This window comes from Tenebrio molitor, chromosome 2 (genome assembly GCF_963966145.1).
Source record: "Tenebrio molitor chromosome 2, icTenMoli1.1, whole genome shotgun sequence".
In the NCBI taxonomy this organism is placed as follows: domain Eukaryota; kingdom Metazoa; phylum Arthropoda; class Insecta; order Coleoptera; family Tenebrionidae; genus Tenebrio; species Tenebrio molitor.
Genome location: NC_091047.1, coordinates 14,564,682 through 14,585,605, shown reverse-complemented (window position 1 = coordinate 14,585,605; position 20,924 = coordinate 14,564,682). Strand labels below are relative to the sequence as shown.

At 34.4% G+C, this 20,924-nt stretch overlaps 2 protein-coding genes across 3 annotated transcripts in view; one reads left to right on the top strand and one right to left on the bottom strand.

Annotated features, from left to right (window-relative positions):
• Window positions 1-20,924, bottom strand: part of LOC138123559 (zwei Ig domain protein zig-8-like) — a 234,504-nt gene that overhangs the window by 40,737 nt on the left and 172,843 nt on the right. The window lies entirely within an intron of this gene.
• LOC138123561 (E3 ubiquitin-protein ligase MARCHF8-like) lies at window positions 10,369-11,516 on the top strand. Its single transcript, XM_069038314.1, has 2 exons — window positions 10,369-11,172; window positions 11,229-11,516. The coding sequence occupies exon 1, from the start codon at window positions 10,456-10,458 to the stop codon at window positions 11,125-11,127; it is 672 nt and encodes a 223-aa protein (XP_068894415.1). The 5' UTR covers window positions 10,369-10,455; the 3' UTR covers window positions 11,128-11,172; window positions 11,229-11,516.

The following is a 20,924-nucleotide window of genomic DNA, read 5'->3' as shown; positions in this document are numbered from 1 at the left end:
GTTTAATTTAGAGTTGTGTTTATATATTGGAATATAGAGAAATGCTTGATATTCGTGGTATTGGTGGGTTCTGACGCGCAATTCTCCGCGTTAATATTGGCGAACGGGTTAAAGACTATTCATGGAAACCGTTAGGCCCGTCTAGCTTAACAGCTGATCTCTGCGGTATTCGCAATCAGCACTCACGGGGGTGATTATCTAGCCAAGATTGCGGTACGTCCGGAACGTACAGGCTTGGCGAACTTCCGACGTCTTCCGAGACTTCCACTCGCCCTCGCTATTGAGAATTATGGCTTGATTTTGGCATTTGCCCTAATACTCCACGGCCACGTTCTCTAATGAACCTTAAACACAAATACTTGCAACCCAGACCGACTCCTAGCGCTTCGCAGTGTGTCAGCCCCATATCCATCACGGTGTTGCTGCTCGTTCCGCTGCGAAGTTGACGCATTTGCACCAGCAGTAACGATTAATCGGTGGAATTTTTACCGGCTGAGGATATAGAGATTGTTATTGTATTGCGCAGGAAATGACGCAGATGAGGGTCGTAATTTACAAAATCTGCAGATTTCGTGAATTAACAACGCTTGAAACAGCAACGCACCGCTTGTAACCAGCAATATATTTGCTAGAACAATGGATGCGACATTATTAAAGCTGGTAATGTCATTGTCAACTTGCAAAATAGAGATGAGAGTAACATTAGCATCGCTACCCTTGGACTACACTGGAACTATGAACTAATTGAGGAAATGTTCAGTAAACTAGGCGGTCCAGGGTTGAATTTACTGTATTATTTGCTAAAAGTATAAAGGCGACTGAAAAAAATCCGGAGATGAAGTCATAAATTAGCTCCAGAAGCTCTCTTGTGAAAGCATTTCCCATCTGACTGCGTTATACTACATAATATTAGATAAAAATTCTCTTTCAGCTCAAAGTAGATTTCAAATAAAATTAGCTTTAAGCAACTGTAACAATTCTGGACTTTAAGGACATGATATGGTGTATCTTTCTAAAAATTAAAAATAAATGAAGTACCAACACCCAATAACAGAAATTACAAACTGAATCTATAATATATACAATTTTGTTGTTACTTTTGTGGAGAATACAAGAAAATACCTAACAGTTTACATTTGCTTAAATTATTTAAATAAAATATTATTTTTTCTACTAGAGTTTGGAAAACTTCAACATTGTAATACTAATTTGAGTTAGGAAAAGTGAAAAATTTCCTACTATGGGCGGAAATAATATTTCAACACTAAAAGTTCAATTTTGGTCGTCTCCTGGGATACGTAACGTAAAAACTGGTATTTAATTGAGACAAAAGCTTAAACGCCTTCACAATTTTTCATTAATAAATTGTTTCTCTGTGGTAACGAAAGCAGAACAATTTTGATTTCGCTTTTTAATTTAGAAATAATTAATAGTATATTAAAAATATCCAAATTTTATTTATTTTCCAAACTCCAGTAGAAAAAATCATGTGTGCAATTCGTAGGAAAAGTGTTTTTTCCGTACTCGACGCGTTTTTAATCTCGACTTCGTCTCGATTAAAAATCCCGCATCTCGTAAGGAAAAAACTCACTTTTCCTAACTTATTGCACAAATAGCTATTGAAGTTTACAGTTAAGCAGTATAAGGAATTTAATAGAGAATAACAGCGCTTTTACCGAAATTCCACTTAAGAAATAAATATTTCTGTTCTGTAACTCATTATTATTATCTTATTAGAACGAGAACTTCTGAAAGCTGCTTAAAAATGTTTTCTTCAAAAGATATAGTAATTTACGCTTTAATTAGACGAACGTACCTATTGTATTTAATTTGTTGTTTCATTTTGCTTTTAATTCTAAACCATATTAAAAATTTGTCGAGGTCTTTGAATTCAACACTATCCAGGATGTACAACGTTATATAAAAGTTGCGATAGTTTTGATAAAAATGGTTTAATTGAAATGTCGGATGAACCTAAATTCCATATATTCTATCGGGTGTTCATTTAAATTTATCTTCAAAGTAGGCGTTGAAAAGTCGATTGTGAACGCAATACGGATTACAGATCACGGATTAAGTGGTTTAATAATCTAACCTCACTTTTTCTGTTGTTTGTGCTTTTACTCTGCAGACTGACGAGTGGTGCATTCACAATCGACTCTTTAACGCCAACTTTGAGGATCTCGATAGAAGTATTGTACATGTTGTCTTTAAAAAAAACCCACAAGCCATAACAGATAATAATTAACCTGAAGCAATAACATTTAAGCATTTTTTGAATGACATCCAATCACATTCTGGTTAGTCCAATTACCATGCCGGTAATTATTTGCTTTCTTGCTATGATCATATGAGTCTTCCTCGATGATCGTACCCTTTACTTTAGAAAAGAAACAACAAACAATGTAAGCATTGCCTGACAATAACTTTCAAGGGTAATAATTTTACCCAATCTATTTCGTGCCTTTATGATTATCGACCTATTTGACTTAAGACAAACTTGAAAAATAAATTTTAATTGTCACTGTCTCTTTCGTAACCAATATCATCAAATTCTTACCGACAGTCAAGAAAACATGAATATATTCTAAGCGATGATAACATTTTTATGTGGAAAAAAGTAAAAATATTAAGTTATACTCGTAAGCGAAATTAAACTTGGTATGTATTTAAGTTTTTTTGAACAGATACATATAAGTAGTTGTAATTCACCAGCTGTATCTGAATTAGCAGATAAATAATGTGAAAAAAATTATATTTGCTCTCTAATAATAAGCTTCTTTGCTTCGTTAGTTAATGGTCGTGAATGATAAAAATATAAAACAAAGTTTAAAAAATGTGGTCCGAGGACTTTTAAAGTAATTGGTAGATTGCTAATTAACTGAAGGCTAACTTAATTCATTTATAATAATTCGCTATTAAGCAATTTAATAATCTAAGGGCCAGTTTATATCACTTGTTCAGTTAATCTCGCATTTGATTACGATTAACTTAATTTCGCTTCTGTAAACTGGTCCTAAGAGTATTACTAAACTATATCATAATTGACAAGACACGTTTATTAAGTTACGCGACACGTTTTCATAAGTCTCTTTGTTTGTTGATCAGATTATATTTTTAATCATATTTCTATCCGGTCCGGATAACCGGTCAAATGGTTTCATTGGAGTCACTGTACTTCAAATCCCTTGAAAATATCCTTTTATCACCTTGTAGAAACATATACTGCATAAACTACAGGCAGAAACATGAATGCAGAAAAGTAAGGTTAGGAAGTTGTTTGTTGACATTTCATGTGAACATGTATGCAAGCTACATCGAAATGCCAAGAATCTGACGAAAAATTTCAATTAACGTTAAAAAATAAGTTATCGAGTTTACAGTTCTTAAGCATATATTTAAAATACACTGCCCCAAAAAAGTTAAGGATATTGCTGTTTGTGAACAAGAAAGGAAGAACAGGGATCATAATCGATACACATTCTATTCATTTTCAGTCAAATCAATACAGAATGGAACTAAAAAAAAGTAAAAACTTTGAAATTAAATAAAATTAATATTAAATTAAATTAAATAATTTTTGTTTTAATTTCGAATAATCGGTATTTCTCTAATACGACGAATTAAGTTGTCAATCTCTTCCTGGGGGATTTGTTGCCACAAAATAGGGAACAAGTCACTCAATTCCCGAATATTCTCTGGATAAGGCAAATATTCTGCGAGAGTGTTTCCAAGGTCTCAGGCGAGTTCAATGGGGTTGAAGTCCGGAGATCGTGCTGGTAGCTGAAAATGTTGAATTTCCTGCAAATCTAAGGATTCCAAAACCAATCGTATTCTGTGCAGACGAACGTTATCATTCACATATCGAGAATATCCTTAACTTTTTTGGGGCAGTGTATTAGTCTAACACATTTTTAGCAACTAAAAATATTTGTATTAGAATTTTTAAACGGTTTCATTCCCAAGGGTGACTCGATGACAAACTTTTTTTGATCACACGATAATGGTGACTTGAAGTATGCCATTATGATCCCGTAATACTATTTACGTCGAATTTTTTCTGAATAATGAAATAGAAAGCAGAAGAAGGGACTAGAAAATGTGTTGAATATTTAAACGACGGTTTATGTTACACGTTTGTATATAATATATAGTTAAGCAAAAAGCACATACCTACTTTTATTACAGCACATTTTTATATTTGCAGTCATCTGGCAAAAGTGACAATTTGAAATATGTACAGACCTCCGCTAATGCAATGCGTGGAGCTTCATGTAATTTCGAGAACATTAAAGTGTTTTAAGTTTCGCAGTTTCAGCGACGCGTGCTCTGCCTATCTATACGTGGGTCATACACTCCCAATATATTCAAATCTTAATCCGGGGGTGGTAATTTGCATTATCCGTTCGTATGTACAAAAATACCACATAAATCCGTTTGGAATTTACAAAGGAGAACAAAACTGGAAACAATACAATGGCAAAGCCGAACACCGTTAACGTGACCAAACAGTAGCCTTAAACAAAGGCTCAGTAATAATCGCTGTCTATGTGTAACAAATGAGAGAGGAAACTTTTCCCACTAGTAATTGTACATAAATATGAATTGACCCATGAAATGGTAAAACGCGATTAGACCGACCTTAATTAATGTATTAATACTATAATACAAAGGGCGGGTGCACGTCATCTCACTGGTTTTGTGTGTATATCTCTTTATCGCAGCGCCATAAAACACGGATTTGGTCGGCTTATCTGCTTGTTATTTGAAAATCGACGCCGATTAATTATCTAATCAATTCGGACTTGTACTGCGGCTTTACGGTTAGTTAAACTTGACGCAACGCTCAACCCAGAGAATATCATGTCCAGGAGAAAAAGAAAGAGGCTGTAAACAATACAAAACTGATATTATTATTTTCTACGAAGTAGAGAGCTGGAAGCGGTGTTACGGCATGTTATACTAACTAAAATGTGTTTTTGCTTGTTTTAAAATTTTCCACATCCTGTCGAAATCCTGTATCAAATATCAAAAAAACAAGACACTTATTTTTATTTATGTATCATTTACACGAAATATCTCCGAAATGTGTTCATTATCGGTAAATGCGAGCAAAATCAAAACGCTAGGTACAGTTTTTGCATTGCTAATGAGATGTGCCGAGTTTATGAGGGTCTCCGCGAGCTTTATTTCGACAGTGAAAATAGTCCAAAACGTCGCAATTTAACGATACATAAAATTTTTCCGAATACGAGCTCCAGCTTTGCGCCGAAAGCACTTCGCTATAAAATTCTTTTGATTTTTAATGGGCAGCGTTTACTTTTTGAGTACCGTGAAGTTGCCCTTTTGAATGTTCCCTTAAATGTAAGGTTTGTTCACTTTGATTTTGCAAAATTGGTCAGTATTGATCGTCCCACTTTTGAGATTTATGTTTCGTGCTTTGTCAAACTATAGAATGGTCCAAAAACTTATTCGCTTTGTTTGATCAAAACATTGCACTCAACTAACTCGGACAAAGTTATTTGTTAAGTGCTTCTTAAATAATTAGACAAGTGAACGTAGAAAGTTTCAAACTCTGTAAATTTTATCGTAAGAAGATGACGTTTCTACGGAATTTAGAGTTCAATATTAATCCTAATCATTAGTTTAATGATAAGACAACTCGAAATTTGGGGGGCGCTCTTTTAAAAAGAAAGCTAATTGTAAATGGAGCAGTACAGATTACAGAATACGCAAGCAGCTTACGGAGGCAGTTGATCCGATTTGTGATTTCACAGAACACAGATTGATTTTCAACTTCCCGGTTTAGTCGCTGTCAGGGTTCTTTCAAGAATTGTTGCCTTTTATTGGATCTTAAAGTGTTTACTCCGTAACTGATCCATCTTTAGAAAATTGGCTACGTATAGCGAGCTTTTAACTTTTCAACTTACAAAGCTACTAAACATAAACCTGTTTAAGAAAGTACATTAGAGATTGTCCGGAAGAAACTTTGACTTCTGCCGAGATACGTTTTATATATTATTTTAACGGAGAATTCAGATATCTCGATTGAATAAAAGGGGATTATTTTTGCTCCAAATTTATGGACAATAGCAAACACTTGAAAGCGATAAATTCCGGGACTATAGCAAGTTTGTAACAGAGGAAAATTATTTATTGCGCAAATTAATATTAAATTTTATAATTTAATCTGTCTGTGTATGTATACAAATTACGAGTTCATTTTCGTCGCTGCGCATTTATTCGTTCTGGAATTTATTTTATAATCGAATAATAAAGCACAGATGGCAGACTTAAGTCGCACAAATATTTCAATCAGCAACCAAGTCAAGAAATTAAAGCACCAACCAGGAGAGAAAGTCTAAACTTTATTAAAGTGTCGGGAATAACTCTGTCCTGTACCTGCCACTGGGATAAAGTAATAAGGAGGATAATAAAAGAAGTTTGCAAGTCATTTTATGGCATTTCATTAAAGCGTCACCTTGCTGTTGACAGAGTACAGTCTGCATAATAATGCCGTCAAAAATAAGATATTTTTCACCGAATGCCACAAGAAATCGACTCGAATGTACCCAAATATTATGCTTACTTACTTACGCACAAGGCCTAACTTACGCATTGGCAAATAAAGCAACTGCCTAGGGCCCGGTAATACGGAGAGCTTATTTGTCTCGAATTATGAATGTTTTATTTTTTGTGCTGTAATATCAGTTGTGCCTAATTATTGGTATTCAATAAACACAAGTTTAACGTGATTTAGCTGTTTATAGTACTGTGGCTCAAAAAAAATTGTTGCCTTGAGTTTACATTTTTTAACGGTAGATAGTGGTTATGGATTATAATATTGCTAACCGCTAAACGCAAGAGCTTTTTGCTTAAGGTACCCATAAAGACAACATCGGGATTGAATAAACTTAAAGGATTATACCTACCTATAATAGTGGCATGAAGTTTGTAAACTCAGTTAGTTATTGATGAATACACCGAGGACAAAGTTAGAAACTCGTTAGGTGAATTTGCTGTGGTGTTGATTAAGTTATTTAATAAGCAAAGGCTTCCTTACATTTGACTCTTTGTTAATTCATAACAGAATTGAAATTCTTTACCGACATTGATGATGTTATGTGTTACACAAACTCGTTAACTAATAATTATTAATGATTCCGATTTGTCTATAAATTTATTACACATTGTTCCTAAAATTCATTATAATTTAGGCTGAAACGACGATATCAGCCATAATATTTTAATTGAATTGAAGGATGGAATCATTATTTTACATTGCGTGATGCGAAATAGGATTTAAATAATTGATTTGACAATTCGTCATTTTGAATTGCAGGTACAGATTTATTAGTACTAGATGCGAAACTGCAATACACGATTATTATTTAAATTAATGAACTACTTTAATGTATGAAACGGGTGCTGTTTTGAAGCCATTTAGACTTTTACTCTAAAACGCTGTCATAAATTATGCACTTATTTCAATGCATCTCGTTAAAACTTAAAGTAAGCATACACATTACAGTTGGAATATTAAATTATTCTTTCTACTCCTATTGGATAATACTGTAATTATTAAAGTGTTTTTCATTGGATAACAGGATTCAATACCCATGGCCTGTTGAATAATAATTTCAAAGCTGCAAAAATCGTAGCAACTAGTTTATGAAGTCCAATCGCAAATTTTAATGCAATGGTATCAAGTATGCAAAGTAATAAAATAATTGTAAAACATCAGGTTCAGTTTGTCTTCATAGTTCTAAAAAAAGTATACTATTCTACTCGCGGGTATTGGCGCGATACTCACTCAGATGAATTACGTCACTCATCTTCGGCTCGTGCCACAAAATCATCCTCATGAGTTATAGCGATCATTATGCACTCGTTGAATAATATATTGTTGTGCAACGTTTAAATCCATAAACGGGCGCCGCTCCTACTTTTTGATAATTACATTTTTTGCGACTTGTTTCCTTATCTCAGCGATTAGTAGAATTTTTTTCAGATTAGTTAGAAATGAACCAAAATGAAGTGATAGGTTCTTTTGTTCTATATTGTCGCTGTTACATTTTCCTACTATTCTATTTCAGCCTATTGAAATCGCTGATCATCATGTGACACACGAATTACATTCTCTGATGAAACAATGAGTTACATTTTTCCCAACTTTTCTAAGCGGTTGAAAACCGCTGATGTAAAGTTATTAATCTAACTGCTAATGCACATTTTTGAACCTGGTGTACGAGCTAGGCATACTTATTTTGTACGATTAGGTTCGCTTAAATGCAACTTTCTAGTATTATATGAGCTTGAAGTAGGTGGTGCCACCACAGCACAAGATGGAAGACGTTTTGCTTACCTAAATAAAATACTTGCACTCGCCCCAATAGAGGCGTTACTACGCCGAGTAGTTTCCAATCATCGCTATAAGGTTTCGAGTTTGACGCCCTCTAGAGGGTAACCTGTTAACTTTAACATCATGTTCATGAAGAAGTGACCAGTACTTCGAGATCTATCAAACGATATCTGTGTTCATCTCCAGAGGCCAAAATCAATAGCTTATCAGACCCATTCGCTCATTTTGCATTGTAAATTTTCACCCCTCGCCATAGCCCGTACACCACTAATTCCCAGGTTCTTTAATTTTGGTCATCGACATATTTTTTAAAGTAAATTCAAAATATACGCCTATGAACGAAAGTTTTTTTTTGTGGCACTAGGATAGCTTTATTGTACGTCTCTGAGATTCAACCTAATAATTTATTACATAATATTTTGTAGTAAATGATGAAAGAATAGGCAATAGACATAGAAACATATTCACATAAAATGAAGCGTGTTTTTTTTAATTTAGCGTCGAAGTAAAAGCGTGTAAAAGCATAAGATTTAAACAGCTGATCCGTGATCCGCAACCTGTATAGTGCGTTCACAATCGACAGTTCAACGCCTACTTCGACACCAAATTTAAACAAACACCCGTTATAATTTTTTATAATAATTAATGAATAAAATAATAAATGATCATGTCTTCTTATGATTAGATTGTAAATTTACTGGCGTTGTTTATTGGCGAATACTTTAATTTTAAAATGTACCTAATGGAGTTCACTAAGAAGATGTGTAAATTTACAAAATACATCATTCTTAGGAATATAGACTTACGAAAGATAAGAAAAAGCATTATATTTGGTATTGCTTTCAGTTATTACCAAGGAAAACGCACTCTAATTTTGATCCGCGAGTTCTGGGACACCTGTATATTAGTATGAAGAAAATACAATTAAAATAACTATCGAATCAGATGTATTGATAACATAATTACATAACATTTTTGATTTACAATGCAAAAATTTCCGATAATAATGCGGAATCTGGAAAAGTGCCCCGAATGCTTGCAGCGTTTCCGCGTTGGATTGCAAGGGAAATCCTGTCGAAAAGGAATTTCTTTGATTTTGAATCGCCTGATTCCGCGATAAGTCGGTTTCCGATGACATTAATGAAATCGATAGTTTCTTTGCACCAAGGGCCTAAGGTTTCAAAGGCTAAACCGTTAAATATGTAGTTTGACGAAATAAAATTCGAAATTCACAAAATAATAATAATAACTTATATGTTTTTAACTTGTTGTAGCCAATTTAGGGCGTGTTCTGTAAGTATATGAAGTTCGGAGAAACCTTACTGGAATTTAGTAAGGGGACATTCTTCTACAATGTGTTGGATAGTTTCTTATTCTGCACCGCATTCACAAGAGGGGTTTTCACGAATGTTCCAGTGAAACAGCATATTATTGCATTTGCCATGACCGGTTCTAAAGCGATTTAATTTGCACCAGATTTTCTTGGGTAGGTCAAATCCCACAACTTGTTTTGTAGGATCCTCAGTTAAATTTTTATTGCAAATATTATTATTAAATATTATAATGAAAACCTTGGAAGATAAAAAATGAATACCTACATACATACACTTTTTTTTATATAAAATATTGTATCCTTTATTACCCCGTTAATTTATCTACGAGTAGAATATTCAGTTTTAGGCTGCTTTTGAAAGCAGATTGGAAACGGTGGTATTGGGCGAGTTTTCTTTTTCACGGCTTTATTCCATATCTATATTTCTGTTGCTTCCGGCATCTATGAGTAAACAAAAATAAAAATAACAATGTTGGCAGAAGGAGATGAACTGAATAATATACATAAATAAGCTCTATTCCGTGCAATTCAAGATATGTGGAAAATGTAATATTTTCTTATAAAATTCATTGATTTATAATTACATTATACGAACAAATCGCTTAGAGCATAATTAATTTCTTTCGTTCAACCGCAAAATAAATTTGAGAATTTTTCAAGTGGTATTCGATCACTTTACCGGTGCAAGTGAGGTTCTGGTTGTGTTCGGCGAAAATGTCATTTTCATTCAAAATTAATTTGTCAAGTAGCACAAATAGAAATGTCGTTCCTTGAGGCAAAAACATCCAGTATTAATATAACTTTAGAAGGTAAAGAATCGAAGGCGGCACTTTCGAACTGCTTGGAAAAAAATCTTTCATCCGTATCATCATCAAACTTCAGTGTTTGTCGTATATGTCACGTCAACAATGTTCCTGGTGAAAATTTAATATCGCCCTGCCGGTGTAAAGGATCTTTGGCGTACGTACACTTATCTTGTCTGGAAAAATGGATAAACGAATCGTTTCGGCTAAACTGTGAGTTGTGTGGATTTAGATACAGTTCAATTCAGACTCAACGGTATACGATCTGCGAGAGTTTAAGAGTATGGCTTCTTCATCCGAGAAACAAGATACACATGCAGGCCGATGTCTTAATTGCCATTCTGCTAACCCTCGTAACAATCGGCCTGGCCACTGTCTGCTTTATAGGAATGGAGCATTTCATAATTGAAGGGAGCCAAGCTGGTATTTCTAGGAAATGGATCAAAGCCGCTATCTATATGTTTCTGACCGTCGTTGTCGTAGGCTATATTTCTAGCCTCTATCTGCTGTTTAGAAATCAGTTTATACCGTGGTATAATTGGTGGAGGGCCACAGTTGACCTGAGAGTTTGTAACACAACCTCCAATACACAAAATACGGCGAGGCAAAGTATAGAATCCTTGCCTTAGCATGTACAGTACATCTAACGTAATAATCAACATTAAAATTGTCAAGTAAACATCAGTTTTATTATTTAAATTTTTCAAAGAACACGTCTTATATTTTTCAGATACCTGCTTGATCCTATAGAGAAACTTTAAACTTGCGATGTTCCTGAATAATTTTACGTTAAAATTTGTCTTGAACTTTTATATCATAAACTTGGGAAAATGTAAAAAAGTTTCTCAAGGATGGTGGTTAGTCTTTCTTGCAAAGTCCTTATGCTCGATATTTTGACCTAAGGTAGAACATTTATAAATATAACAAATTCGTTGTGTAATGACGGTACCCCGTAGGGTTCTGTCCAATTTTGTGTGGTTTTATTTATTTATTTATTTTAATTACATATTATCGACGAGCTGTTTAAATCACTGTTGTTGCTAATGTGGTTTTCGGAAAGTCTAGATAAATTGCGTAAAAAATTCTATGATGGTCGTAATACGGCTGATAACTTATCTTATCACATTTAAGATGTGCTTAAAGTTTCATAAAAGCAGAACAAATTGATTCCAGGGGATTGTCATATTTCTGCTCACTGTCACTGAATTTTACAACTGAAATTTATTGAGAGACCAAAATGAAACCGGCTTGTCGTCTCTTTCATCTGAAATAGGCGGTTTCATGCTGCCAGTTGGCTAGTTTGATTAGAGGAACACATGAAAATATACACTGAGAACTACTGAAGTAGCACCAAGTTCAGTAAAATGCATTCACGTTGTTTTGGCATAATGGGAGCCCATGGAAATTTTGCATTTAATTTAGTAGTAAAGTGTCTGTTGAATTAGGTTAGATTATGTTTTTCTAAGTTTGAGGTTATACATTGTCTAATGCATTGTTGTCAGTTTTACTAGTTTGCAATAGAAGAATACTCAGACATCGCGGAAATTTAGCAACTTGTTATGTTCATTTTGATAGGTCCACATGTCAGGCACTTTAGTGTTAACGTTTGAAAAATAACTCATGGCCTCCCATTATGCCAAAACAATGTGAACGATGTTTATTTTTAACTATATTAAGTATAAATAGATTTTTCTGTAAACCGACTTTATAAATTAAATAGATATTTTTCAGAATAGAACCATTTCTAGTTTTAGGTAGCAAAAAAAATTGCTCTCAGTATGTTCCTGTTATTCATTTCATTTCAAGGTTTAGCCAGTTTTCCGTTGACTTCCTTATTTTCTCAAACAATATTCGTAAGTATGCGAACATGCATCTGGTGCTGGGACAATATAGAAACGAAGGTTTCCTGCTGATAACATTTGTCGGGACAGCTACCCGTTCAGAAAACATCCCAACAGCAATGTTTTGAGAAGATTGTATCAAAAAATAAGTGAAACAGGAAGTGTAGCCCAAGGAAAGATTAATTAACATGACTTTACAAGCAGACTGTGGATAGGGAAATACTGGAAAGAGTATTTTAAAAGAGTTTAGGTTTGCAAAAATCAGCAAAACTGTGAACATTAGTTTTAATTTTTGTGATCCGTAATAATTTTTAAAGTTTCGACACTTCGGTAGCATTACTGTTGTTCACTCTTTGATATTTTCGGATATAAAAAATCAAAGTCTTATTGAGATAAATCCAATATGTTGCCAAATTTGCTTTCAGCAAAAACGCCAATATCTTCGAGAATAATCGTGATGAAATCTTTTCCTTACATTTTCCTAATATTCTTTTGTCTTTACTTAAAACGTATTGCTGAGTTGTTCCACGGATAGCGTAATAATTAAGATTAAATGTTAAAGCACGAATTGTTGTCAAATGCACAAATATTCGGATATTCGGGACATTGAGATGAACATGTTAGAATGAGTACAATTTTAAACAAGAATACACATCTAAATCTGCAAAATTTACTGACTAACAGTAAAACCATTAGCTAGGTTTTGTCAAAATAATGGATTCATTATAATTTTCCGTTCTCCTTCTTTCATTAGTCATTCTCATTAGTCATTCTCATTAGTCTAACAAAACTTACCTTGTCATTAATAAATATTTTACACAAAATTTAAAAAAAAACTCCAAAATATGTATTGGGTTCAAAGTTAAATTGTTAAAGTTTCCTTTAAACTAAAGCAGTAAGAATTTCCAAGTAGCAGATCTTTAATGGAATATTACGTATTTACGTTCTATTAATTTGCGTTAACAATTTTGTATTGGTGTTAGTGCTAGTATGTTTTTTATACAATAATAGTCTGTTTCAATTTGACTATTTTATTTTTGGGGGTAATACCTCGAGTGCTTAAAAAATAACCGATAATTTTCATGAAAGCTTGTTCTTAATAATTCCACGAGTTCGAAGAACGAGTGGAAGTAAACAAGCTTTAATGGAAATTATCCGGTTAATTTTTAAGCACAAGTGGTATTTAGGGAGAATATTTCTCGAATAAAAATACAGAGTACTTGAAACCAACACTGGACTCTCTCGATTAAATGTGATCTACTTTTTTTGGGCGCAAAATGACATAAACTCTTCTTGTTCTTTTCTGTGCTTTTGGGTACACGTATAATGGATATTTTCGTCAATTTCTCGTTCTGTGATATCTCCAAATCGATCATGACGTCTAAGAAACTTGGGTTTTCTTGACTTTGACGTTTCAGCTGTAACAATATCATGGCAGCATGGAATTTCCAGTATAATTTTTTGAATTTCCATTTAATATTTCAGTATCTGTTGCATTGTTACAACAATGTATGAGTGAAATATTCAGTTATAATACCACGAGTAGTCAAAGATTGTCGAATATTTTTGTGGTGGTATCACGAATGGTCATTCGCTTTATGAACACCATGAGTGCGTAGCACGAATGGTGTTCAAAAGCGTAATGACCATTAGTGATACCATCGGAAAAATATTCTACTATCTTTGACTACGAGTTGTATTCAACAGACTATTCAATGAACCAAATCAATGATTAAAATAAAAAATTTCAAAGCTAGTTCGCAAATCTGCATTACACATGATTTCATTGTTCGGTTAACTTCGTAAGAAAGTACTACTACTACTTTACTTTATTTTACCCTACGGGCTTTAAAGGATTCCTATACTTTACAGTTCTAAATAAACTTACAATTCCAAAATCATTCTTTTTTCTTTTTTAAATTAACCTACATTTTCTTTTATTCCCCACCCCTCTCCTTCTCTATCCTTTCCCTCCTCTTCCATACCTCTTTCATCCATCCTATCTCTCTTCCGTCTTCGTTCAGTATTTCTCCCCGTTCCTTTTCCTCCCTTTCTCTCATTTCACCGCATCCTCTCCACATGTGCTCGATCGTCTCTCTCTCCTCACGGCACATCCTGCACATTCTTTCCTCCTCCTCCATCCAGTACTTATTTTCTCTCTCTTCGTTCCCACATCTAAATCTCGCCATCATTTTCCTTTCTTTCGTGCTCTCTCTCCCCAGATACACCGGAACCTCCTCTGTCACGCACCTTTCATACTCCCTGTTGTACCTCGCTTCTCTGATTCTCTCCCTTCTCTCCTGCTTGTCCGTATCTCTGTCCCTCTCGCTCAGCTCCGCACACATCCATCTTCCTTCCGCTCTCATTCTTTCCACTTCCTCTCTGGCATACCCGTTCCTCCAACAGTACTTCTCTCTCTCCTTCTCATCCGCGTTCTTTTTCTTTTCTCTATAGCACTCAGTCAGTATCCTGCATTCTTCCCTTCCGCCCATTCTGTCCTCGAACTTTGCCGCTCTCTTTCCCGCTTTTACTCTCAGCTTGCTCCTCTTGCACTCTTCCCTCACTATGTACCCTGGTGTTTCTCTGTCCACTCCTAGCACCCATCTCAAATATTTCTCTTGCACCCTCTCCACCTCCTCCCGTTCCTTCCATCCCCATATCTCTGCTCCGTACATCAGCACGCTCTCCACCATGCTCTCGAACATCATCATTCTCCTCCCGAACTCGCCTCCCCACATTCTCTCTCCTATTCCCCACACACATCCAACTACCTTGTTCGCCTTCCTCACTACCTCTCTCACTTGCGCCCTGACTGTGGCCCTCTCGTTGAAGGTGTAGCCCAGGTACTTAAACTCGCTCACTCTTTCTATCTTGCTTTCTTCCCACTTCCACTCGCTCTCCTCATTCTTCCTCTTTCTCTTGCTGAACACCATCATTTTTGTCTTCTCTACATTCACTTCCAGCTTTTTCTTTCTCACATACTTTTCCAGGTTCCTCATCATTTCTTTCATCTCTCTCTCACTCTTTGCCACAATCACCATGTCGTCCGCAAACGCCCGGCTCCATACTTTCTACCTACCCACTACAACCCCCCCCGCCTGCGCTTTCTTCAACATTTCGTCCACATCCGCTACGTATATCGTGAACAGCAGGGGACTGAGCGGGCAGCCCTGTCTCACTCCCTTTGTAGTCTCAAACCATTCGCCCTCTTTCTCTCCCACCTTCACCTTGTTCCTCGTTCTCGCATATATCTCCTCGACCTTCCGCACCAGCCATTCACTTATTCCTCTTTCTCTCATACATTCAAACATTTTCACTCTGTCAACCTTGTCGAACGCCGCCTTGAAGTCTATGAACAATGCGTACATCCTCCCCCCTTTCTTCCTCAATTCGTTCCTTGCTAAATGGTCCAGGATGTACACATTGTCCACAGTACCCCTTCCCTTTCTGAACCCTGCCTGACTATCCGGCAACACTCCCTTTTCCTCGATTTCCCTCACGTAAGAAAGTAATAATTGAATAAAAATAATAATCAAGGTTTGTTTAAAATATTCACCTCGACCACTAGTGGAATAGTCAGTTATATTTTCACTAGTTGAATATTCGCAGGAATTTTCTGTTGCTAGGCTACGAAAGTAAATTTCTGCTATTTTATTGGTTAATATTTGAAAAATAACAGGTGAATTGAATAGTCAGTAAAATTTAAAACGATTAATGTTTACATTATCAAGCAAAAATGGTAATATTTTCTATTAAGATGAATGAAAAACCCTAAATACTGTAAACAGATAAAGGGGCTGTGTAATTAATATCACATGTGTGTAATTGGAAATTTGTAACTGAGTGATTGGTTAATCTAGTTGGTTTAACTAGTTTAATGCGTTCGGCGTAAACCAACTAATTTTCGCTTAGTCAATTATGCATTTGGTGCCAATTTATGAATAACTAAACCAGTTTGGAATTCAGAATGTAGAAATATTTGAATTAAATCGAAATTTAATGTTTGAAGTATTTGGCGTTAGATATCTTACTATAGCCAACACTGCAACAGTTTTATAAATTTTAAACACAGTGAGAAAAGTAGGTAACGAAACAGCAGTTTAAAATTCTTCTTAAATTTATTTCTCTGATGTGCTTTTGTATTTGTATGTGGTTTGCTTGAAAAGTGCAGCACATTTTATAAGTGTAAGAAGAGTTTGTAATTTTGGATTTTGCACTGTGCATTTTGCAAGGAAGCCGCATAGGATACCATTAATCAGGATAAAGTCTAGTGGAAACTTGTCAGACATTTAACTCCATTCCATTTCTTACCTACGGAATGGGAGTCGGGTCGTATAAATATTATTTCAACCATTTAGTTCTCACGTACCCAGCGTCGATAAAACTTAAATTATTTCTGAATCTGAAGCAGTAACAATTTTAATTGAATAATAAAAATTTGCTTATTAGAGGAAATGGATAAAATTCTAAGAAGCGGTGTCGCAACTACTTTTGAACTTAATACATAAAACTTTCATAATGAAAATATCAGTTTCAGTGAGCTTAAATTTTTTATTAACCACAGCAAAGCTTACTAACGTATAAGAAAGTTAGGTAAAGACTTGTTAAAGTTAATGTTGCAGTTCAAACTAAAAACAGTTTAATAAAATTTTAATTTTCACTTTATAAACTATTTTTTGTCATATTTTTGCAAACCAAGATACTGCAGCAGCTGGTGAGCAGGCCAATAATAATTTAGTTGAGTTAAACGTAATTTTTTTCAATATTTGACTCCAAATCTTCCGGTTTTGGTTAAATCGATACATACACAAGCTTTTACCCTACGTTGCGTGAAATTTTGTTGGTTTAAAGCCGAAACTAAGGGGGAGAGGTGCAAAATCAATTCGCTAGGAATGATCTCAGAAACTTTGTTCTCCTTTTATTAAATAAACTCTCCATATTTTATAAGAAATTGACTTGACATTCTCATACCTATTTCAGAAATCGAAATATAAAAAAGCTGAAATTGGTTGGCAAAGTTCAAACAAGAAAATATGAAATAATGTGGATTCAGCCAAGCCAGACGGAAACTCCTACCTCTTTTGTATATTTTATCAAGGGAAATAAATAAGCAGTAAATTTAGAATGTTGCAAATTAAATGAAGGAAACTTTATTCCATAATGATATAAATCGATTAATCAAGTATCTTTTATGATTTTTCAGTTAATCAGAGTACAATTTATTAATGCGTAATCCACTTTCAAAACGCAATTTTTTTTATACGTACACGTATGTTATACCTACATTTTATGTGGATATAGGAGTATGTTGCGTTTAATAACATGTACTTAGTTATTTATGGTACAAGTGTGTTATGTTACAAATATGTCGCGTGAAAAAAGTGTAACATACAAAACTTTATCCGATACAGCGGACAACAACGCTATCAAATGACCCTGAAAATTTTAAATTTGATATTTTTAAAGTTTTATGAAAAAATACCCCAGAAAAGGAAGAAGTATACAAGATAATATTTTTATTTCGCAAGAAGTTACAGAAGAAGCTGCAGCTGCATTTGATGAATTTAGAAAACGTGAAAACACTAAAAAAACACCGTGGTTGGACATCGTTTTAAATAAAGCATAATTTTTTATCCCCATTCCCATTCTTTTCATAAGTATGGGTGTGGAAATGTGGAGGTAGGTACTGAGGAGGGGGTGGGGTTTAAAGATCTGACCTGGGACTCGCCTGTATGTGATACATATAACAAGATGTAATAATGGTGTGGGAAGAAAATCCCTGAAAAAATCTACACACCAAGTCAGGAAACCCTGGAACTCGAGCCACCTCTCGGTGAGCTAATGGCTTTTAGGCAGAGTGTTATGTGGACATCGTTCACTGTATCGAAGAGTTTTTAATATTAATTAGTTATTTTGTTGAATTGTAAGTTATATTTTCATTTCACTAGTGGGTTGTGACACAATGTATGGGTCGACCTAATTGTAAGTGAGAGATGTTGGATAAAAAAAACGAAGGATTATGGGTTTCTCAAGAGATTTTACTTAGAATAAATTTAAGAATGCAGGTTATTATTTTACCCAATAAAAATGTATTTAAAAAGGTGACATTAACGAAATAATACTAATTTGGAAGAATTGTTACAATGTTTTTTACATAACTTTTACAATTAGATAAATAAAAGAAAATATAATAGATTTACGCCTAGTAATTAATAAAGAATTATTTGTGTCATTGTAAAATCAATTTTTAATCTAGATATGGAAAGGACACTTGTGAATGATCCATTTTCCTAATTTCTTTAGGGTTCTGATTTTATTCATCACGGTTTGAAAAACTTTCACGTTGCTCTTTGAGATTTTTCCTTATACATATTCATGTTGGCGTTTTTAATTTAGTTTCTCATCGATCACCATAATTGAACTTTTTTTTTGTTAACTGCAACCGTTAAAATATTGAGCTTAAACTAATTAAACTTGTAATTATCGTTTTATTTTATTTTAGACATAAGTTGTGGACAGATTGGCATACCATTGACATACCAGAAGTATCTATGTATATACATTTTACTTTTTTTAATTTTTCTTCAATTAATGTTTGAAAAAAATTGATTTTGTGACTTTTGACATTATAAAAACATCAATTTATAGGATGCAATAAATTACGTACTTTGATAGGTTTAAAATGATTGTTGTCAACATTTTAAAAATTGCATAATACTACTAAATTTAGTTTATTTTAGAAGAAACGAAAATTAGAAGTGTAGAGATACGAAAGATAAACGAGTATGGTAAATTAACTGATTTCAGTTTATTCGTAGGTTGCAAAAAAAAAAATTTTCCAGGCAAGATTTGTATCACCCAATAGATTTAAAAAATTCATCAGCCAAAATTGTTGTTTCATAAGAAAGAGATATACTTGTTAGGGGGGCGGTTAAATATTACATCATGAAAAATTATGTTGCTTCCACAACCAGTACAACGTGAAAATTGTCTCGTCCAGAGATAGCATCAGAAATCTTGCGAAGTCGCGAACAGATAACGTAAAACGAAAAGCGTTGTGCCGGCAGAATATTAATACTTTATTTAAAAAAAAAAACACTGGAACAAACTACCTTAATGAAAGCTTCATTATTTTCATAATGGTAATTTTTCTGCGGCTCAACCTAATACATATTTAGTAGCCGAGCTTATAAATTAGTTTTCCGAGAGCGCGCTGAAGAACTCGAATAAACAAGACAATTATCTCGTATTTTAATCCGACTGCGAATTTACCAAATTTCAGAACCTGAAACGTATAATGTATTACGAATATTTGCTGGTTCCTGGATCCCACTCGAGCACGTGGATTTACTAGCCGCTTACCAAATAAATCTTTCTGCGTTTGCTTTAAATTAAGCAATCGGATGGGTTGGGTTCGACAATTCTATTACCCTATAATGCGGACTAAATCGCGTTTGCTAAAATGTGTACAAGACGACCAACGCACTAATAGTACTAATACCCGAAGATAACTGTCCTCTATTGGCGGGTTATGTGCTTGAGCCGCTCCCGATTCCGAGCTAATTTAATGAAGACACATCTGACACAATGCAAATGCACCAAATTTGATTTATTTACTTAGCTAATAGGTGCAATGAATTACTTAATTAATGGGAACACTGCATAGGATACGCGCTGCAATTATTATGGTTTGGGATGCACCGTTCCGTCTCAAATTTTGCACAACTGACTAAAATGGTGCGATGCACAATTAAGTGGTCGTTTCCAGACTACTCGCTAAAGAGAATAATAATTGACGTGTCAAATAATAGGGCGCGGAGATCTTGTTCAAAATTAAAGAACACATAAAACTTAATACTATGCATAGCGGTTGGTCTCGAGCATAAAAACTCAAATTACAGGATACCTTTAGTACCGGTTTTAGTATCGTAAGCCCCGGCAGCCTGGCAGATCGTAAAATTTCAGCAGACCCGTCCTTAGCTGAAACGGATTTCGCATTACGGTTACCCGCACAACAAATGCTTGAATGTATCATTTTACAGAATCTGCAGCGCACAAATGCAACTTTAAACCGAGAAATTACTCCGAGGAGTCAAGTCGATACCGGGTCCCAACCTTTTTGCTGGCCAACGAGAAATTCTTGTTAAATTACATTTTATCGATTTAATTTTTTTTTATAACAACGGTAAAACTATTTTCGTGTCGGAATATTTACACATTTATTTATTTTGCAGAAAATACATTTCACTATTTAGTTCTTATTTGATTTAAATTTTCCAGATTTCGAGGCTCATAATGTCCGCAGTGCGCTTGTTACATTATTCTTACTAGCATACAACGAAAATAATAATTTGTAAATTGTTTTCCATTTCTCAAAACTTTTCAGAAAATATTTACACGCGAGTTTTAATTTAAAGTACAAGAGAGAACACAAAAAAGTTTTTTAATTAAATTTTTCCGTTAGAAGTTGCAAACATTAGCACACTTTTAAAAATCAATCTTTAGAGGTTCGGTCTCGTTGAGAAGAGTTTAATAAAAAAAACTAACTTCTTGTGACTACTACTGGATGGTTGTGTTGGTTTTCA